This window comes from Gopherus flavomarginatus, chromosome 8 (genome assembly GCF_025201925.1).
Source record: "Gopherus flavomarginatus isolate rGopFla2 chromosome 8, rGopFla2.mat.asm, whole genome shotgun sequence".
Classification (NCBI taxonomy): Eukaryota; Metazoa; Chordata; order Testudines; family Testudinidae; genus Gopherus; species Gopherus flavomarginatus.
Genome location: NC_066624.1, coordinates 81171110 through 81191007, shown reverse-complemented (window position 1 = coordinate 81191007; position 19898 = coordinate 81171110). Strand labels below are relative to the sequence as shown.

The following is a 19898-nucleotide window of genomic DNA, read 5'->3' as shown; positions in this document are numbered from 1 at the left end:
TATATTGGCATAGGTCCATTGACATCAGTGGAGTTATTCCTGATTTACATCAGTGTGAGATCAAAATCAGGTCCTGTGTGCTTAGAGCAAGGCTTTGGAAGACTGAACTTGGCCCTACTCTGGTTGCATTTTATTACCATACTGAAAGGGCAGGTCTACACTATGGGGGAAAGTTGATCTAAGCGCTGCAATTTGAGTTATGTTAGTAGCGTAACTCAAGTCGCAGTAGCTTAGATCTACTTATCACAGGGTCCACACTAGGCTATGTCGACAGGAGATGCTCTCCTGTCAACTCCCCTTACTCTTCTCATTACGGGAGAGCGATCTGTGGTCAATTTAGCGGGTCTTCACTAGACTCGCTAAATCGACCCCCGGTGGCTCAATCGCTGCAGCGTCAATCCACTGGTAAGTGGAGACAAGCCCAAAGAATTTTCCTATGTGCAGAACAACCCATTTAATAATTTCATCTAGCTGATTTGTTGTAAGGGATGTCTGAGATTTGAGACAGCTACCAATATTCTGTTATGGCATGTCCAGTTTCCTAAGCCTGATATTTTGCAGGTGAAACACCTTACTAAGGACTTCTCAGAGTGAAGGATGCTTCCAGAAAAAGTTTGAAGTTCCTGGCTACCTTACTTCTGTACACAGTCTATAACTGTAAAACATTTGTATTGCCATCCTTCCTCAGTAATTCATTGTTTAACCTGAATAACCAATTTCTCAGGGATAGAACTTGAGAACATTGGGTGAAGCTGGCCAAAAGTATGTATTTAGTTTTAGAAACAATTGCATGGAAGACAGCATATGATATTTTATTGAAATTTATTTTCAACACAAATGTTATTAAATTATGACTAATTGTGTTGCAATATAAGAGCACAACATTCACTATGTAAAACTGATCATATTTTTTCAGTGCTGTTTTTACTTGCTGTAAAATTAGCTATGTAATGCAAACCATGGAAAAGATAAGTGTTTTAACTATTTAAGTGCATTGCCTTGATTTTTTTGACAATATTAAACAACAGAGGGACAACACAGAATGTTTTGTATGGTGCTACATTAATATTCCCTATGCTTTGAGAGGCACAACTTGTGATGTAGTGCCTATATTAACTATAAAGTGTCGTTTTATTTTCTGGGTTTAAGCTTTATAAAGGTTATTTTTGTCATAAATGAGGTTTCTGCTTTAATTTTGATGTATGCTGCTGGAATTTATTGAAAACAATTTGTGGTATCCAAATAAACAGAACAAATAAGGGGAAGTTATGAGACCAACATCAACTCTTTAAGTGCAGGTTCAATGTCTTGTTTAGTGGGAATGCTGCTGATAGTTTATTTTAATCAAAGTGACTTAGTTTGTTGGGTGACTACGTATATGGAAATGGTGATCTTCCATCAATTTCCTTCTTTAAAAAAAATACGTGTTTTTATACTTCAAACTTCACTTTTCCATTTGTCCAATTGTTTTTATTTCCACATGACTGTAATGAATTAAATGTTGTTCCTGTAAGATATCTACATATGTCTTTCTATAGAGCTTCTTTTTTTTTTTTGGTATAACTGGATCATGTAATGAGAATAAACATTATATTATAAAATATTTCAAGATTTTTTCCCTTTTTAACTATGCACTTTTTCATTTTAAAAGTAAAGATACTCCTGCAAAGTAAGGGCTGCAGAGGGGACAGAAACCTGGTTGATCCAGGAAGTGGGGAAATGGCCATTCTTGGCATCATCTCCCCCTCAATCCAGCATAATTACCGATTTAAATGAATGCTGAATTTAGGTGGCTTCTCCTTTCATAATCTGAAAGCGCTCCTGCCCCCGCCCCCCAGCAGATTCTGGGAGCAGAAACTGCCAAGGAAATCCAGGGAAATCTAAATCCATTGGCACTAAGCTTTCATGAAGATGAGGAAAGAAGCTCCATCGAGTAGCTATGCTCATGCACTGCAGTTCTTTATAAATTCCTTTTTTATTTTAGAGTTACCCTTTGGGTGTTTTATTCTCCAAGGACAGGAATCTTGTAAATATAGTAACTTTAAATAAAATCATGTAAGCCCTGATCCTACAAATTTATGGTCACAATGAATTTATAAATGTAAGTAGTTTCAGTGACTTAAAGTGGACCACTCACATGGATAAAGTTAAGAATGTGCCTCAGTGTTGGAAAGGTTCAGGACCTTCTTCCTAATGCTCTTTATTATTAGCAAAATATTTAGGTGATATCTATATATAATTCTAGTGCAAAGTAAATTAACTCAGATTAGCACATTTCTTCTAAAATTTGAAGTACTATTAGAATGACATTCAGAAAAAAATATGAAATAAGAAAATATATTTTAGACTATCTGAATAAATCACTTTGTAGAATCTACACTTTTATTTCTTAATTACCAGTTCACAGTAGATTTACAAACTACATTTTTAATACTTGACATTTAAACCAGTTTTTAAAAATAATGGGCCAGATCCTCAGCATTGAAGTCAATGGAGCTACACAGATTTGCACCACTTGAGACTCTGGCCCAAAGAGAATATGGCATTTGTTCTTAGGTAAAATATTCCTCTGGCAAACTGTTGGCAAGTAAATAGCTTTATAGCATGAATATGGTCACATTTATCTATAAACTCCAAGGGCATACCATACATTGCATGTTTTACAAAGATTAGAAAAACTTCCACAGAATATATATTTAATACCATTTCACTTTGAATGGTGATCTTGGAGAAGGGGGAAAATGGTAAAAAATTGGCACTAGATGTAAAGAATGACAGCTTATTTTATGTTTAATATAATGATAATACAAGACTTCATGAATAAAGAATAACACACCACCCTGTAAAATTAGAGAAGTTAACAATCAAAACTTGTCTAACTGCCTTTCATGCTATTGTACTTGGCGCCTTTTACACTTAGTTTGATCATTTACCAGTGTGTCAGTCACTCTGATGGCCATACTCAGATTATTGTATAAATTGTTAGTGGCATTTGGTCAGGATTAAGTTCCTTATACTGTATCTATACTTACTATAACCAGAATATACATGGCTCTACTAAAATATTTCAAATAACCAGCTACATATTTAAGGGCTCAGTCCCAGTAACCCTCTCTTACAAAAGTAGTCCTTAGTCATACAATAAGACAACAATAAATAAGTCTTGATTTCAACAAGAATACTTTTGTGAATAAGGACATTTGCATTATAAAAGTTTGTGTTGTAAATAAACTAGGTCACCTTGAGCATTTTGGCTTTACTTGGGTGCCTAAAGCTAATCACCTAAACCCATATTTAGGCACCTAAACAAAATGACCTGATTTTCAGAGGTACTGAATACTATGAACTCACATCAACATCAGCTCAACACATAAAATAAATCAGGCTACTTTTTAGTGAATTCAGATGACTAACTTTAGGCATTCCAGTGCAACCATATTAGCCTTAATTTCTGTGATGTTATCATTAGTACAGTGCCAAATCCTGCAGGCCTTACTTAGGAAGACTCTAACTGAAGTTTGTGAGAGTTTAGCTGAGTAAATCATGCAGCTTTTAGGCCATTATATGGAAAAAATGCAAGCATTAGTATTAATGCTCAATATTTAAATATAGTAATAACACACAGTAGACATTAATTAATAATTTAAGGCTATTAATACTTGACCTCTGGATTGTTGAAGTTAATGTTGTAATTAACAACAATTAAGATGAAATTCTAAGCTATGTAAACTATTTTCTTCATGGATTTGTCAGCTCTGTTTGGTAGGAACATTATTGATGTGCTACAATGCAAAGAGCCAATAATAAATATTATTTTATAATTGAAAATATACTTCAGTGAATGTAAACCTCATCAAAGGTACCAGCATCACAGCACTGGCAACTCTAGTCCATTATCATCAGAAGTTCCTGCATAGGCAGAAGCTGTGAAAATTTCACTCATATACCATCCTTCCTGTGTTCCCAAACCATGACCTGAAGCACCTGTCTAAAAGGAAGAGGGTAGTTTGGTATACATACCCATTCAGTTCTTGGTCTTTAATGACGTTTCCCCTTAGTGATAAGTGCTGATTTGCTTATTTGTTTGAAGTTTAGACATCTAGACTACAGAGGATGTTCACTAATTTTAAAACCACTTTAATGCAGGTCAAATTTTGGACCTAAGATACACGTTGGTCACCTTTTAACATTTCACATTTACCATGGTGGCCAGTAAACAATCAGCATTTACCAATGGTTTCTACACAATAAGAACTTACATACCACATTTCTCTCTATTTCTTAGGAAATAACTGTGGCAACATTATGATATCTGTTATCAAATGCTGACTGTTTGAATAGTAACCACTGTATATGTAAACTTATTATATCTCAGAGTCAAGAAGTTCAAAGGACTTGAACCTTTCCTATTGCTGGTGGTAGCTGATTAATAAAATTCCAGTCTATAAAAGGTAATGTTGTTTATGTATTGTTTCCATTATGCTTTATGTCTACTGTTTTGATAGCCTCATTTTTTCAGTAAAAGTAACCATTTATAATGTAATATACAAGTCCGCACTTACAACTTTTGCCCATAATGAAAAAGCATGCTGCTTTATTTAGTCTTTAATTTCTTTGAATCATCTTGTTTCTGCCTCCTTCTTCGGAGCTGCAGCTGAAGCTGAAGCTTGTTTGTGAAGAAGAACTGCTTCCAACCCACTTCCTGTGCCAGTGCTCTCATTTCAGGGGTAATTGCACCACACAAATTTTGCACAATTTTCTCCCACAGTGTGTCAGAGTTGCATATCTATTTATAAGAGAAAGCAGGCATGGTTATTCTGGTTTAAACAAACATAACCAGACATATTCAATGTTTACTACCATTTTGTTTGAAAAACCCAGCATAGGGCAACACAGCTCATTGTATATTAAGTTAGCTTTATACATAAGAACGAGATCTTTTGGGAAAAAATCCTACAGACCGTTCTTAGGTAAACTTACAATAACTTCAGTACCAGTTTTGCCCAAGTAAGGACTGAGTCCAGGTTGTAGGATTTGACCTTGTTATATGTCTTTGTTGGTCTTGTACATGGTATTATATATTCTGTAAATTATTGTCATTTTTTTTTCAGTATAATGAGTTTGAAAATATTTTCTCCATCTGGGCCACACTGTCTGCTGATATATATTGGCACAGCTCCACTGAAATCAATGGAACTGTGCCAGTTTACACCAAAAAATTTGGCCCATGTTATTTACAAATCATATTACAAATATATATGCATGTGTTTGTGGAAAAGAAAAAGGGCCAACTCTATTTACTTGTGGTGTTATACTATCAGCCTCTCTGGATTTACATCAGATTAACTTGGATGATTGGCCCTATGTAACTGAAAGAAGCTTTCACAAGAATTGTGAGCTATTCAGTTCTGGAGATGGATTGTGATTCTTGGGCGATGCTTCCCACTTTTGAATGACTTCATAAATAGAATTGTGTGGAAACAATCATATTGGCCATTATAGCATAAGCAGAAAGAGAAAATGAAGTTTTTTTCCAGGTATGATACAACCATCATAAAAGAGTAATTATTAGGACGATTGGGTGCATCAGTATAATCATTATATCCAATCTTTAAAATAAGTGATCGTGAAAGATACTGAATCTGATTCTCCCCTCACACAAGCTTTCCAATGGCTGTATTGGCAACCCCTCTGTAGTCCGTGGAATTGCACTGATGTAATGCTATAATTTGGTCCCAATATCTGTTCCACCGCTGAGCAGTGGTGGTTATATTACCATATGGGGTTGTCTGACCAAAATGGGAAGACAGGGATCATGGGAAATACTGCTTCAAATACTGCTGAAAGAAGAAAAAGGGATGAATTTTAAAAGCTTTCCTAAAATTTCTGATTGTTATATTTCTCTGTTCTGTTGTGCCTAGAAAATTGGTAATTGTATTAAATTGAAAATATTGGAGACTATCTTTTAGTACTTCATACGCAATATATAAAACATACAGTGCAAATATCAATTCAATATTATTGTTTTCTGCTTTCATAGTGGATTTCAGAATATATAACACAACAGCCTGCTTTCAGTGTTAGAAACTTTGGTGAGATTATGTTCTCTATTACAGTGGCTTAAATCTGAAGCAACTCCCCAGAACTCATGGATTTACACTAGTTTTACATCAGTGTAAGTGTGAGCAAAATCAGACTCCACATCAGAAATGTTTATCTTCAGGTTTGCATTATGGATATAGCTCCCTCTGGTGGTTATATTAGTTCATAGAAAGATAAGTAATTTTTACAATTAAAATAATTGGATTTATAGAACCATTTAAAATCCAGGAACAAGGTAAATCTAAGAAATCTACTGAGCCTGTGATGGAAAATGCCATGTTATGTATTTCAGTAAATACTGGTATTTTGAAAAACTCGCAGTGCTTGAGTGGTGGTTTTCAGAGTAAGGCAACTGCAGTCATTCCTTACTTGATTTTATAAAACAGCTTCTTTTACACTGTCTTTGTTTTAAAACATTACACAGTGAAAATACAAAAATAAAAAATACTTTCAAACTGGCATTGGAATAAACCTGGATACTGAATTCTGGGCAGAAAAACATGATGAGATTTATGCTTAGAATTAACTGGGGAGAAAAGAAATAAACACGTGAGTATGCGAGTAAATAAAAGTGAATATATTTAAAAGTGTAAGAATATTTTTGCTGATAGTCTGGGTCTTTGGCAAGAACAGGAAACAGAAGGTGGACTGTAGTAATAATGGGATGGAGGGCAAAAGATGGCATACAGCAAGAATCACCAGTAGCAAAACTAGAGATTATCTAGGAGTCTTTGCGGGATACTTATGGCCATGATACTTAGCCAGAATATTTGGTAAGGGCTGGAAATGAGAGGATGCAGCTACCTATTTCTTTAATTTATCTTGGAAAGGAAGAAAAAAAGTTTGGGTTGATAATCTGGTAATGAAAAAGGGCCCTGCTGTGCATAGGCGCCAACTTCTGCTGGTGCCAGTGGGAGCTTACACACCCCCAGCCCTGCCCCGACTCCACCCCTGCCCTCATTCCAGCCTCTTCCCCAAAGTCCCCACCTCAACTCCATCCCCTATCTGCCCCTATTGGACTCCTTCCCCAAATACCCGGCCCCGCCTCTTCACCACTTCCTTCCCTGAGTGCACTCTCCCACAGCTTGTTACACTGCGAAACAGCTGCTTTGCAGTGGCAACCGCTGGGAGAAGCAGCGTGGATGGCGTGCTCAGGGGAGGAGGTGGAAGCAGAGGTGAGCTGAGGTGGGGGGGTGGAGAGCTGCCAGTGGGTGCAAAGCATCCACCAATTTTTCCCCGAGGGTGCTCCAGTCCCTGAGCACCCACAGAGTCTGTGCCTATGCTGCTGTGTCCTGTAAGGATCTATGGTTGGGAAAGAACTGATAAATAACTTACTACAATCTTACAGCAATAGCAGTCTTTTCATTACCTTGAACACAAGGACTGCTCCAGTTTAGTGCTCAAGGTCTATGTTTCCTCCTTAGAGAAAACGAGGGGCAGAGTCATGGCACTGCCCGAGCCCTAATCATTAGGGCCAGTGATCAGGACAGTGTACAGTGTGTCTGGCAGGGGTAGTCAACAGGCAGACTGTGAGCCAAATCCAGACTGCCAGATGCTTTTGAACAGACCCCAACATCTTTTTATTTATTACTTATTACATTTTCTCTGGAGTCTGGATCTTGACAATACCTTGACCAACAAATTTGGACCATGACAAAAAAAAATCGACTATCTCTGGTTGCCCAGTTCAAGTATGGCACAGCAGCCATGTTTACCCTCCACTCCTGGAGGCACTTTATGTACATGAGGCAAAAGGCTCCAGAAGCTTTGGTTGGGCTGCTGAGTCTATTCCATTGCCTCTATTGCATGCTCCACTTTACGGTCATAACAGCCCAATGTCCACAAGAATATTAGCATAGTTTAGAAATATTATTTCCCCTCAGTTGAGATTCTGAGAATCCGAAAGGTGAAAAAGAAAGGTTTACTTTGTAAAAGACCTAAGTAATACTTGATTATATGGTCAATATTACATCATGCACTCACTATCACAGTGCCTCTTCATGTCAGTTCACAGTGTTGCAGAGACTCAACCTTTTTAGCACTGCCACCTCCATGGCCTAACCTTCTGGGTCAGCTCTCAGTTCAGTCCAATAAGAAACCATATTAAATGTGAAATCAAAATAACCACATAGATGTTAAAGTCCATAACATAAACACTACTCCTTCATAGAGACCCAAGGTCAATGTTGTCAAGGTTAGGCCCCTGGCTAAGCCAGGCTTCTTGGGTTAGGACACTGAAGATTATCTGGCTGCAAACTGGCCCAGTAAAACTAGTCAGTCCAAGCCAGATGGCCCTGTCCTGGCTTCGCTCAGAACTGGTCCCTAGTAAAAGCAGCTAGCCCTTTTCATCTGGCCTTTGATTGGCCTCTGCCTGCTCCTTGCCCTTCTAGGTACCAGAGGACCATTTCTCACTGGTTCTGTTTGCAGCAGATCATAAGACACCTCTCCAGGCAACCTCTGGAGGTCTGAACTCATTGCTCTTCTCTTCCAGCATGGAACCTTCTTAGGGCAGGATGTGCCAGGTTGGTGGGGCCTCTGGCAGGGGCAGCAAATACCTAGTAAACCCCTCATAGACCCAAATAATAAAGCACTCCACACCACAGGTGAATTAGCTAAAGGCATAAGAATGCAGCATTATGACAATACTTAACTTTTGAATAAGTTGATTTTGAAAATAACAATACTGATAATTTTGTACTGCTAATTGTAATTGATATTACATTATGACAAATTCTAGCCTCAGCTGCATCATCATAAGCCCACTGACATCAGCAGGGTTGCATGGGTAATTTTCTTTAATATCTTTCTTTCTATGATTTCTTTAAAGTTGAGACTATCTATTAAGAATGCTTTTGTAATACACATGAGTGTATTATCCTCCATGGAGTCTGATCTTGCACTGCTAAACCTGTGCAATAACAGCAAGATCTTAAATATGCTATAAAGCATGGGTCCAATCCTTCAAATATTTAATACTATACTGGAAATAGCGTTTATTACCTGAATAATCTTATAGGTACATGTTTGTAAAGGATGTGTGTGTTAAAAGTGAACTAAATCAGGAGAATGTGCCAAAGCAAAACTAATACTTAAAATAAGTTGTAAATGTTTTTTACCGTTTTAAATCTGTGTGAAACTTGAGAAAGCCTGGCAATATCTTCAAGCTCCAGAAAGGAAATGATGTACAGGAGTAATGGGTCAGGAAGCCGTTCCAGGAAGTCAAAGTTACCCCGGCACAGATTGAAGATATGTTCCAGAGTGTTGGCACCAAAAACTACAGCAATTTGAACTGTGATTCAAAGAAACCCAACAAAGAAAGAGATTTGTAAATGCCTTTATATTCCTTCCCAATGTAGAAGGATAATCTTACATGTATCTTTAAAAAACAGAACAACTCCAATTTAAAAGGTAAGCAGATACATTTCTGGATGTTTTCTAGATAAACACTTACAATTCTGAACACCCTTAGCAATACTAATATAAAATATAATATTCTAGTTTGTTCCATGTACAGAGCTACCACAGACATCAATAGGAATCTTGCGTAGGATAGGATATGGCTCAAAATTTGGACATCAACCAGCATAGCTCTAACTCCTCTCCACTCACTGGTGAACATTGATGTCAGCAAAGCAGCAGCAACAAGACTAAACTGAAACTTGTCCAATCCCATTTTGCGCAGGTAAGAGATATTAAATATAAGTTTTTTATATTGTGCTATGCACTAATGCAGTGTTTCCCAAACTTGGGACGCTGCTTGTTTAGGAAAAGCCCCTGGAGGGCTGGGCCAGTTTGTCTACCTATCACATCCGCAGGTCCGGCAGATCACGGTTCCCACTGGCCGCGGTTTGCTGCTCCAGGCCAATGGGAGCTATTGGAAGTGGCAGCCAGTACGTAAAATGTTACAAGGGGTTGTCGGAAAAAAATTCCCTAATGGCGGACAGAGCTGTTGCTAGGGACTCCGGGCAGTACGGGGTCAGCAGCCTGGAGCCCCTGGACTTCCAAGAGCTAAGCAGATCAAAGCAAGCATATCTATCACACTGAGGAGATTTAAACTTCAAGACTCCTTATAAGTAATGGAAAGGGAGGTGGATATTTTTTGCTGTTTTTAAAATTAAATAGGCAGCTAGTATTGTTTTAAAAATTATTATGAAGAACAAGTTTAAGCTTTGTTGTAATGTGCCATGTTTGCCTGGACTGCTCAAGACCTGAATGCTTGTGTAGAAGGAACTCTTTGAGTTGGCTTCTTAAATACCTTCATGCTGTGTCACATCTGATACTCCTTGATGAAACATAGGAGCCTTGTCTTATAACAGGCTTATTCAAAGTGATACAAGCTACAAATGTGAGATCTTGGAAGAGTGCTGCTGTTTTCATAATGTAATAAAAATACTGTAATGATAAATGGTAATTAATAATAAATAGTGTGTAATAAGCATGTCATAAAACAAATTTTATATTTCCAAGATCACTGCTTTTATAACTTAAACTCAGGTAAAGGAGAAAATCCTTTGAAATATTCATTTTTAGGAGGGGGTTTGCTAGACTTAACATTTTAGTGAAAGGGGTTCAAAGGTTGTTAAAGTTTGGTAACCACTGCCCTAAAGGTAACTCTTTGCTTTTCTGCTTTCCAAATACTTCAGTCCCATTTAATATCTGTGATTTGGATTACTTTCTCCCAATTTTATTGTTTTGCAACTGCTCAGTTTTAGAGCAAAATCTTGTCCTGACTTCATATAGCCCTACTATAGTCTAGGAATGGAATGGTGCTTGTTGCTCACTACCCTGAGAGCCATCCTTTCAATGCAGGCCCTGCATGACTGCTCCAGCTCTATGTCTCTGAGCAGCACCCCATGGGGCTGAGAGTCTTGTGTGGGCTCTTATTACATATTTTTGTTACTAAAGCACCAAAAATATAAGATTAAAAAAATTCTACATGAAAAAAATATTTTTCTACAACAAAAAAAATTAATTCCTTTTTACAGTTCAACTAACATTCTATCTGCTCCTGCAAAAAAAACTACTATTGAGCTACAATAAAATAAAAAGAGAGAGAAAGAAAGAGAGTTGCTTCAGCTGAAGACAAGGTAAGGGAGGCTAGGCTACAATGGTATGGGTACATCCAGCATAGACATGCAAGCTTTGTCAGTATGATGGTTCTTTCAGTGATCATGGATGGAATGCCATCAAGGGTGAGACCAAATACTCAGTACATAGAGCAGATACATTTGCACAACAACTTGGCATATAATCAAGAGTTTTGGAAGAAGGCTATAAAAATCACGAACCTTGAATAAGGGAAGTGCAGAAAAGAAGAAAAACAAGAAAGAGAAAGAGATTCCTGTTGTAAAGTATTTTTAGAATACCTAGAAGAGTTTTTGAAAGAGAAAATTGTGCCCAGATCAAAGAATAGCTGGAAAAAATTTCTGTTCGCTTGTGAGCTGTTTGTCAAGGGAAGCTATTCTGTATAAAAATAATTTCCCTTTAACAAAGGCCTGTGGTCAAGCCAGTACATGTTCTGGTTCTTGACTATCAATAGACTGGAGCATGATTTAAATATCAACATTTGTAGTGGAAGTCTTATTAATAATGACAGGTTTTTCCCCTCCTGACAATAGCTTATCTTAATGAATTAGCCTCTTAGAGTGAGCAACTCCCACCTTTTCATGTTCTCTGTATGTATATATATCTCCTCAGTATATGTTCCATTTTATGCATCCGATGAAGTGGGCTGTAGCCCACGAAGGCTTATACTCAAATAAATTTGTTAGTTTCTAAGGTGCCACAAGTACTCCTGTTCTTTTTATTGATAATGCTAAACATACTGGTTGTGAGGGATCAGGGATCTCGAATGTAGGTCAGTGAGTCCTCAGGCAGTCCTCATACTTCAGCCACCACCCAGCAGCTTGCTGGTAATAGCAGGGATTGTGCACTAGTGGACCTAGCTCGCCACAGACACAAAGCTCTCAGTGGGAGGAGAAGTCTGGCTCTGACCATTGGCTTGATTCCCAACTCTATCTCTGACACTGACCTCTGGAGCCTGATTCCTGCTCCAACTACTAGTCCTGACCATCATTCCTCTGACCGCTAGGCATAATCGCCTATTTCCTGGTCTATGACAGTTTGTTCAGACCACCAACCCCTCCGAGTGGGGTCCAGCCAGGTATGGATCCAGTGGAGCTCCCCTTAATCCAAGAAGCACTGGCACTCCGTGAGCAGGTTACCCATCACCAGATAGACAACCAAGTTGTTCAGGTGCAGATCACACAGCTGGTTGCTAAGAATCAGGCACTTCATGGGGAAGTCCATCAACTCTGTGCAAAGAACAATGTGCTCTGGGTCCTGTTGGCTGCATCAGCCGCTGAGCTAGAACCTGTCATCCCCCTCCCAGAGGGCTCCAGTGGGGATTGTTCCAAATTTTGAGGTTTTTTGAACCAATGCTGCCTCTTGTTCTTGCTTCACTCTCAAATATACTTGTTCAACCAAGCCAAGGTAGGCCTAGTTGTCAGCCTGCTGCCTGGTGAGACATTGAACTAGGCCTTCCCCCTGTTGGAGGCCAGCAGTCTGGTGCCATCTAGCTAGGACACTTTCCAGAGAGCAATATCAACCATCTATGGTGATCCCTATGCTCTCTCTGCCAAGGCCACCTTCTAGAAATTCTAAGAAGGGTCAGGCACGGCTATTTCCTATGCAGCACACTTCTATGGTCTCATATCGGACACAGAGTGGAATGAGGCAGCCCTACTGTTTCAGTTCCAATGGGGCTTGCGGAATGAGATCAAGGATGAGTTGGTTAAAGTTGAAACTCTGAAGGATCTGGGTGCTTTTATTAATCTTGTCATCTGGATCGACAATCAGCTTTGTGAATGGTGGGAAGAAAGAAGACGGGCAGGGTCGGAGCTTCACCCAACACTATTGTGTCCTGCTCTGCAAGCTGAGACAATGCAAGTTAAGCTGGACCACCTACTGCTCACGCCTGAGGAAAGGGGGCATCAGTGATGTTTTAGCCTGTTCTTCTAATGTGGTGGGCCAGGTCACTTTATCTCTGATTGTGCCATGAGGACATCAGACTGAAGAGACCCAGGAAAACAAGCCAGCCCAGGCCCAGTAAAGGGGGCTGACCTGAACACTTTGACAAAATGTTCCATGTGTCTAGAGACATGGTCCTATCTGTAAAGCATGCTGAATGCCATCAACCAACACCGCATTTGAGTTGCATGTCCCAGGGTGCTGCCTTCCAATCCCTCCACCGCAGGCCCTCATTGACTCAGGTGATAACTTTATTGACCTGGATGCAGTCTGGACCCCGCAGATTCCCCTAAGGCCCAAGCCTATTCCAAGCCTAGTAGATGACAGGTCTCCCTATCCTGCCAGCCAGTGGTCACAGACACTGTGCCCCTGCAGGTCACCATCCAAGGGCATTGAGAGATGCTGCAGTTTAGGGCCATTTGCTCCTTTCAATTTCCCCTGATCCTGGGTATTTCCTCCATAAACTTTTAATTCACTGACATGAACTAAAGGGTCAGTTTCTTTTCAGAATACTGCTGGCAGCACTGTTTGACCCAGGAAGTAGAGAATGCACAGTAGAACCCCAACAATCATAAGCCAGTTGTTGGTCCAACAGACTCACTCACTGATCCTGAGCCTCAACTTCCACCCCAGAACAGTGATTTTGCTAATGTATTTGAAAAAAGAATGGAGAAATCCTACCCCCTCACAAGGATTATGACTGTCCGATTAAACTGAAACCAGGAACAAAAATTCCATTTGGTCGTATTTATGCCATGTCTGAACCTGAACTGGTCGACCTTCGCACCTGCCTGCAGGAGAACCTGGCCAAGGGCTTTATTGCAAGTCCACCTCACCTACTGGGGTACCTGTCCTCTTAGTTAAGAAGGAAGATGGTAGCCTCCAACTTTGTATGGACTACCAAACACTAAATCAGGTCACCATTAGGAACTGACACCCCTTACCTCTAGCTCCTGAATTACTGGACTGCTTGGGGGCTGCCTATATATACACATACAAAGTTGGACTTCTGAGGTGCATATAGCCTTGTACGGGATGAGTGGAAGACTGCCTTTTGAATCCACTGTGGACATTTTGAATACCTTGTGAATTCAAGACTCCATTGCTGACCTCTGGTTCCTGGCTCCTGACTCCAGTTCTGATCACTAGGTCTGACTGCCAGTGTCCAATCTATGACACTGATCTAGAATGCAGTGATGTGCAGATTTCTAGATCAATTCACTGGAATTACAGTTATCTAATTTATCTGTGTTTTTAAACTATGTTCATCTAGCTGTCATGTGCACAGGATCAATTGTCTTCACATTGATCTAGGTTATAAAACTAAAATGGGCTCTGGTGCCAAGACTTTTCTTAGTAAATATAAGGCAAGATAAAAGAAGTGGGTTTTGCCTTTTGCTATGCAGGTTCTGAGGTTCTTGAGCATCCTAAAATATTCAGGAAAGAGTTCCACAGTCATGGGCCAGACAGTGAGAAAGTGATGTCTCCTGCCCACTCCTGAGGTTGAATAACAAGGAGTCCGGTGGCACCTTAAAGACTAACAGATTTATTTGGGCATAAGCTTTCATGAGCATGTGACGGGGCAGAGCAGCCCCGCACTGGTACAGCAGGGGTTAACCCTTCCTTCCTAGCAGAGGAAGCCACTCTGTCCTAAAAGAATAAATGGACACAAATCAGACATCAGGAACAGTATCATACAAAAGCCAGTAGGTGAACACTTCAACGTCCCTGGACATTCTATAACAGATTTAAAAGTAACTATTCTTGAACAAAAAAACTTCAGAAACAGACTTCAAAGAGAAATAGCAGAACTCAAATTCATTTGCAAATTTAACACCATTAATTTGGGCTTGAATAGGGACTGGGAGTGGCTGGCTCATTACAAAAGCAGCTTTGGCTCTCCTGGAATTGACACCTCCTCATCTATTATTGGGAGTGAACTACATCCACCCTGATCGAATTGGCCCTGTCAACACTGGTTCTCCACTTGTGAGGTACTCCCGTCTCTTCATGTGTCATTATATAATGCCGGAATCTGTAAATTTCACTCCATGCATCTGAAGAAGTGGGTTTTTTATCCATGAAAGCTTATGCCCAAATAAATCTGTTAGTCTTTAAGGTGCCACCAGACTTCTTGTTGTTTTTGTGGATACAAACTAACACGGCTACCCCCTGATACCTGAGGTTGAATAGTGTATTCAACATGAGACCAGGTTGCAAGATGCAGTTAAGGACTGACTTTCTTAATATTGATTGCATGTTAGATAATCTGTAACAGCAAAATGTTTAGGAATAGGTCTTAAAAGCAGTATGTAGGATTTTCGGGCACAAAGGATATTTACTGAAGACCCTGGCAACAAAGATAGGAATCTGTGGAAACTCCTCTTCCCAAATAGTATCTGGCTAAACTTTGACAGCTGCTCAGTATTCTCATCCAGTTAAAATGTCATAAGACCATACTTGGAACATGGCATTAATATTGTCATGATTCTTTTTTTTCATAACTTGGTTAAAAAGTTGCAGGATACTCCCTGCTATAATCCTCTTTGAGGAAATTCCCTTAGGAAATACTTTAAAGATCCAGACACAAAAACAAGTTCTAGGTAGCCCATGTAATCAGACTCATGCATGACAAAGAGTCAGCTCTTTATTTAAAAAAAAAAAGTCCACAACACCCATCTACTTCAAGCTAAATGGCTAACCAAAAGGCTACATTCCAATTCTTTGCTGCTTCAATAAAAATGAGTTTTTATTACAAAGTGCGAGTTTCTTTCTACATGTAGGTATGAATGTATTAACATGTGAATTGTTTGTGGATGCTCTCAAAATGTATTTAGCTGTATTTATTTTATTTCTGTAAAAATACCTTGTGACGTTGCATTCTATATGAGTTTATGAAAATATGCTAATGTAACTGGAATATGCTTCATGCATAAGGTCTCTTGTAAGGTATCATTACAAAGCTTATAATCTACTGAGTGTGATCATCCTTTTGTATAAATGTACCACTCTTGTATCTGAAACTAGAAATATGAAATATAACTCTGAGGGCCTATTGTAATTATGCAAAGTGTAGGCCATTAATGGTGGTTTGGAATCTTGATGGCTCCCATTAACCAGGACAATTGACTGCAGAAGGGTGTGTTTTACCTGTAAGTCTTCCTGTATATGTGTGTGCTGGCAAGTGGGTAATGAAGTCTTAGAGTGACATGTGATCATGTCACCTGAACTGGAATCCATCTTTAACCTGGTGCTTTTCCATTGAGAGGAGGGGTGGGAACCCAGAGTGACAAAGCATTCCTGCCTTATGCAAAAGATGTAGAAGTGGGTGGAACAGAGAAAAGGGAGAGCCATGATGAGGAATCCCCTAGCTACCACCTGAGCTGAAACAAGGGCTGTACCAGGGGAAAGGATTGTGCCCAGACTAGGAAGGCATCCAATCTGTGAAAGAGATTTACTGAAACATCTTTCAGGGTGAGATTTTATCTGTGCTCAGTTGTATTACTGTATTAGGCTTAGAGTTGCGTGTTTTATTTTATTTTGCTTGGTAATTCACTTTATTCTGTCCGTCACTATTTGGAACCACTTAAATCCTACTTTCTGTATTTAATAAAATCACATTTTACTTATTAATTAACTCAGGGTATGTGTTAATACCTGAGGGGCAAACAGCTGTGCATCTCTCTCTATCAGTGTTACAGGGGCGCGAACAATTCATGAGTTTATCCTGTGTAAGATTTATACAGGGTAAAATGGATTTATTTGGGGTTTGGACCTCACTGGGAGTTGGACATCTGAGTGTTAAAGACAGGAACACTTCTGTAAGTTACTTTCAGTTAAGCCTACAGCTGTTAGGAGATGTGGTTCAGATCTGGGTCTGGGTTTGCAGCAGGCTAGCAGGTCTGGCTCAAACCAGGCAGGGCACTGAAGTCCAAAGCTGCCAAGGCAGGAAAGCAGGGGCAGAAGTAGTCCTGGTACATCACTTGGCAGTTCCCAAGGGGGTTTCTGTGATCCAACCCGTCACATACCTATCATATTATTTCTGCAGCTGATGGTGGCTTAGACATAAGGGTATGTTTGAATACCTTCAGAGCTCACTGAGATTTTCATGCCTAAGAGCAATTGATAGTATTTAGTGACTTGCACCAGTTGTTCATTCTTTCAGGGACTTAAATAGATTTTCTCTCCTTCCCTTGGAATGTGAAGATCTAGAATGTGTGCTTTATACTATCGTCCATGAATGTACAGTGATGCTGTAAACCAGCCTTGAAAAATCATAAAAATTTACTAACTCAGGCACCAAATCTACTCCCTCCACCCTCTCATCACTATGATAATTATGATGAGAAATGAGTGATCTTACATAGCTGTCAAATAAAAAAAAATACTCACTCTAAACAGATGGATAATTAGTATTTTAGAAGGCTGCAGTTAATGTTATCAAAATTGAAAAAAATATGTGTAAGGCTGTTTTAAGGCTGTTTCTCCCAGATTATGTTATGAAACCATTTTGTTCCCAGATTTTACACAATAATGAAGGCTTGATAATGCTGCATACTGTATGAATGTTTCTTTCAATGTTAAAGAATTGCAAGTTTATTTATATGGGTAAGAAAGTAGATCAATGGTTTATACTATGCAGCACATGCACTGGATCTGCTCAGACTGGTATGCACGTTTGTTATTATTACAAAAACTACAACAGCAAAAAATCAGCTTACAGCCCTAAATGTGAATGTACATGGTTGTCACTGACTCTTGTTACTCCTCTATAGAGTTTGTAGACCGTAACAGAAATCTAAGTTACCAGGAAGTATTAAAAAGTTTATTTAAAAATGATTACTTCATAGGCTTTCTACTGGATGCTTCGAATGCCTGCAGGGATTAGTGGCAGGCATAATGTTTTACTTACAAGGGAATATATTTTACCTCATGTTTGCTTGATAGGAATAAATCAAATGATATTGTTATAGCACTCTGCGAACATCTCGACACACTGTAAGTTACAAAATTCCCCATAAAATTAAGACTAACTACACGAAGGCAATGTAAAATTCTAATTAATTCTTAAGACTAAATATAAATATAGCTACTAGCCTGAAAGAGTGCATTGTCAGCAGAATGTACTACATATGCTTAGGATCAAATCCTGGCCCTACTTAAGTCAGTAGGGATTTTTGCCACTGACTTCAACTGAAACTGACTTTGGCTCAAATGTCAATAAAAATAATTTAGATTGCTGTTCCAATAACAGTTTTGGCAGCAAAGTTTGGAGGAACCTGTAAATATCTGAGGGAAACAGCAGCAAGACTTGTAAGCCGGAGGTGAGAAAAAGACACAAAAAGGTCTGAGTATTTATGTGAGACAGCAGCAGAGGTGATCTGGAATAGTTCCAAGACTGTTTAAAATACAGTAATGGTTAATATGATCCACAAAGGAAAATTTGGTATATAAAAAAAGTGATCCTGAGATGATTATCTTTGGAAACAGGAAGAAACCTTTTTACAGTAAGTGGGACAAACTGACCTGGGCTTCAGTAGTGCCCATGTGATGAAGTTCAGAATCATCAGTAGTACTTTCAAAAGAAGCATGCAAATACAATACAAATTAGATCCCAAGATACAGCTTTTAAGGAATCTAGAAACATTTTTAGCAACACTAGAAATACAAGCACCAAAGGAAAAAAACTGCATATGTTGGTAAGGATTTAACTATTTCTGTTTGAACAATATGCCAGATATTCCAATACACGTGTTTCACTGTGACATTATTCAGATATCAAATGCCACAGAAAGGTCCAACAATATATACAGTGACACAAAACCTTTGCCATTGCATATGCACAGGTCACTACAGAGCTGAACAAAAGCTTCCTTATGGGTGCTAAAAGAAACAAAGTACATTTGTCAAATAAATCATTAGGGAATGTTGCTAGAATTCAGCTGTAAACACTGTTAGCAATCTCTCATAGGAAACAAAGGGTACAAAAAGGCTACTCATCATTCACACCATATTTCCTAAAAAGCTCAAGTTGTTTTAAAAATTGATATTGCCACTGCCATGTTGAAACATTGTGGGAGTCTACTGCAACTGAAGAAACAGGTATATTAAAAATATCAGCAGTAAAAGAGCTGAATATATTCAAGGACTTCTAAGCATCTGCCAAGGATTGAATTAGCAATCAATTTTGTTCAGTTTTATTGCAAATTTGTCATTTACAAACAAACAAAAGGATTATGCTATACCAAGAGTTAAATTTAAACTGAACTAATCTTAGTAACTTAAACCAGCTTGATCTGTGGTCTTGTTTTTCTTTTGATCTGAAGTTGATATATATTACCAATTGCTTTCATCTTTCATCGTGGTGCTTGTGTTCCATCCCTTGGAAGTGACATGTCTTTACAGATCATCATTGAAAAAAATGTGATAAACCTGAAAATACCATCTGTATCCAAGATATTTCTCTACATGACATAGGAGAATCTAACTAAGAGTGTCACAGTTACCAGGTAACGATACCTCTGTCCCCTCTTGGTCTCTTTGAGTATGTCTACAGAGGGATCAAAAACCCATGGATTGGCCCAGGTCAGCTGATCCAGGATCACAGGGCTTGTGCTCCAGGGCTGAAAAATCACTGTGTAAATGTTCAGGTTCGGGTTAGAGCCTGAGGTCTGGGACCCTGTGAGGATGCAGAGTCCCAGTACTTGGGTTCCAGCCTGAGCCTGAAAGTCTGGACAGCGAGTTTGAGCCCCAAAACCCAAGCCTGA

The 19898-nt window shown here is 39.0% G+C and overlaps 1 protein-coding gene across 3 annotated transcripts in view; it reads right to left on the bottom strand.

Annotated features, from left to right (window-relative positions):
* Window positions 1-19898, bottom strand: part of FBXO36 (F-box protein 36) — a 95407-nt gene that overhangs the window by 19558 nt on the left and 55951 nt on the right. For 2 of the 3 annotated variants that reach the window (XM_050966187.1, XM_050966186.1), the window contains exons 3-4: window positions 9219-9391; window positions 4563-4786 (exon numbers count right to left, since the gene is read on the bottom strand). In XM_050966187.1, coding sequence (XP_050822144.1) covers window positions 4595-4786; window positions 9219-9391 — 365 coding nt within the window. In that variant the 3' untranslated portion in view covers window positions 4563-4594. Of the gene's footprint in view, window positions 1-2772; window positions 4787-9218; window positions 9392-19898 lie in introns of those variants that run through there. The other variant, XM_050966185.1, reaches the window with a different exon arrangement.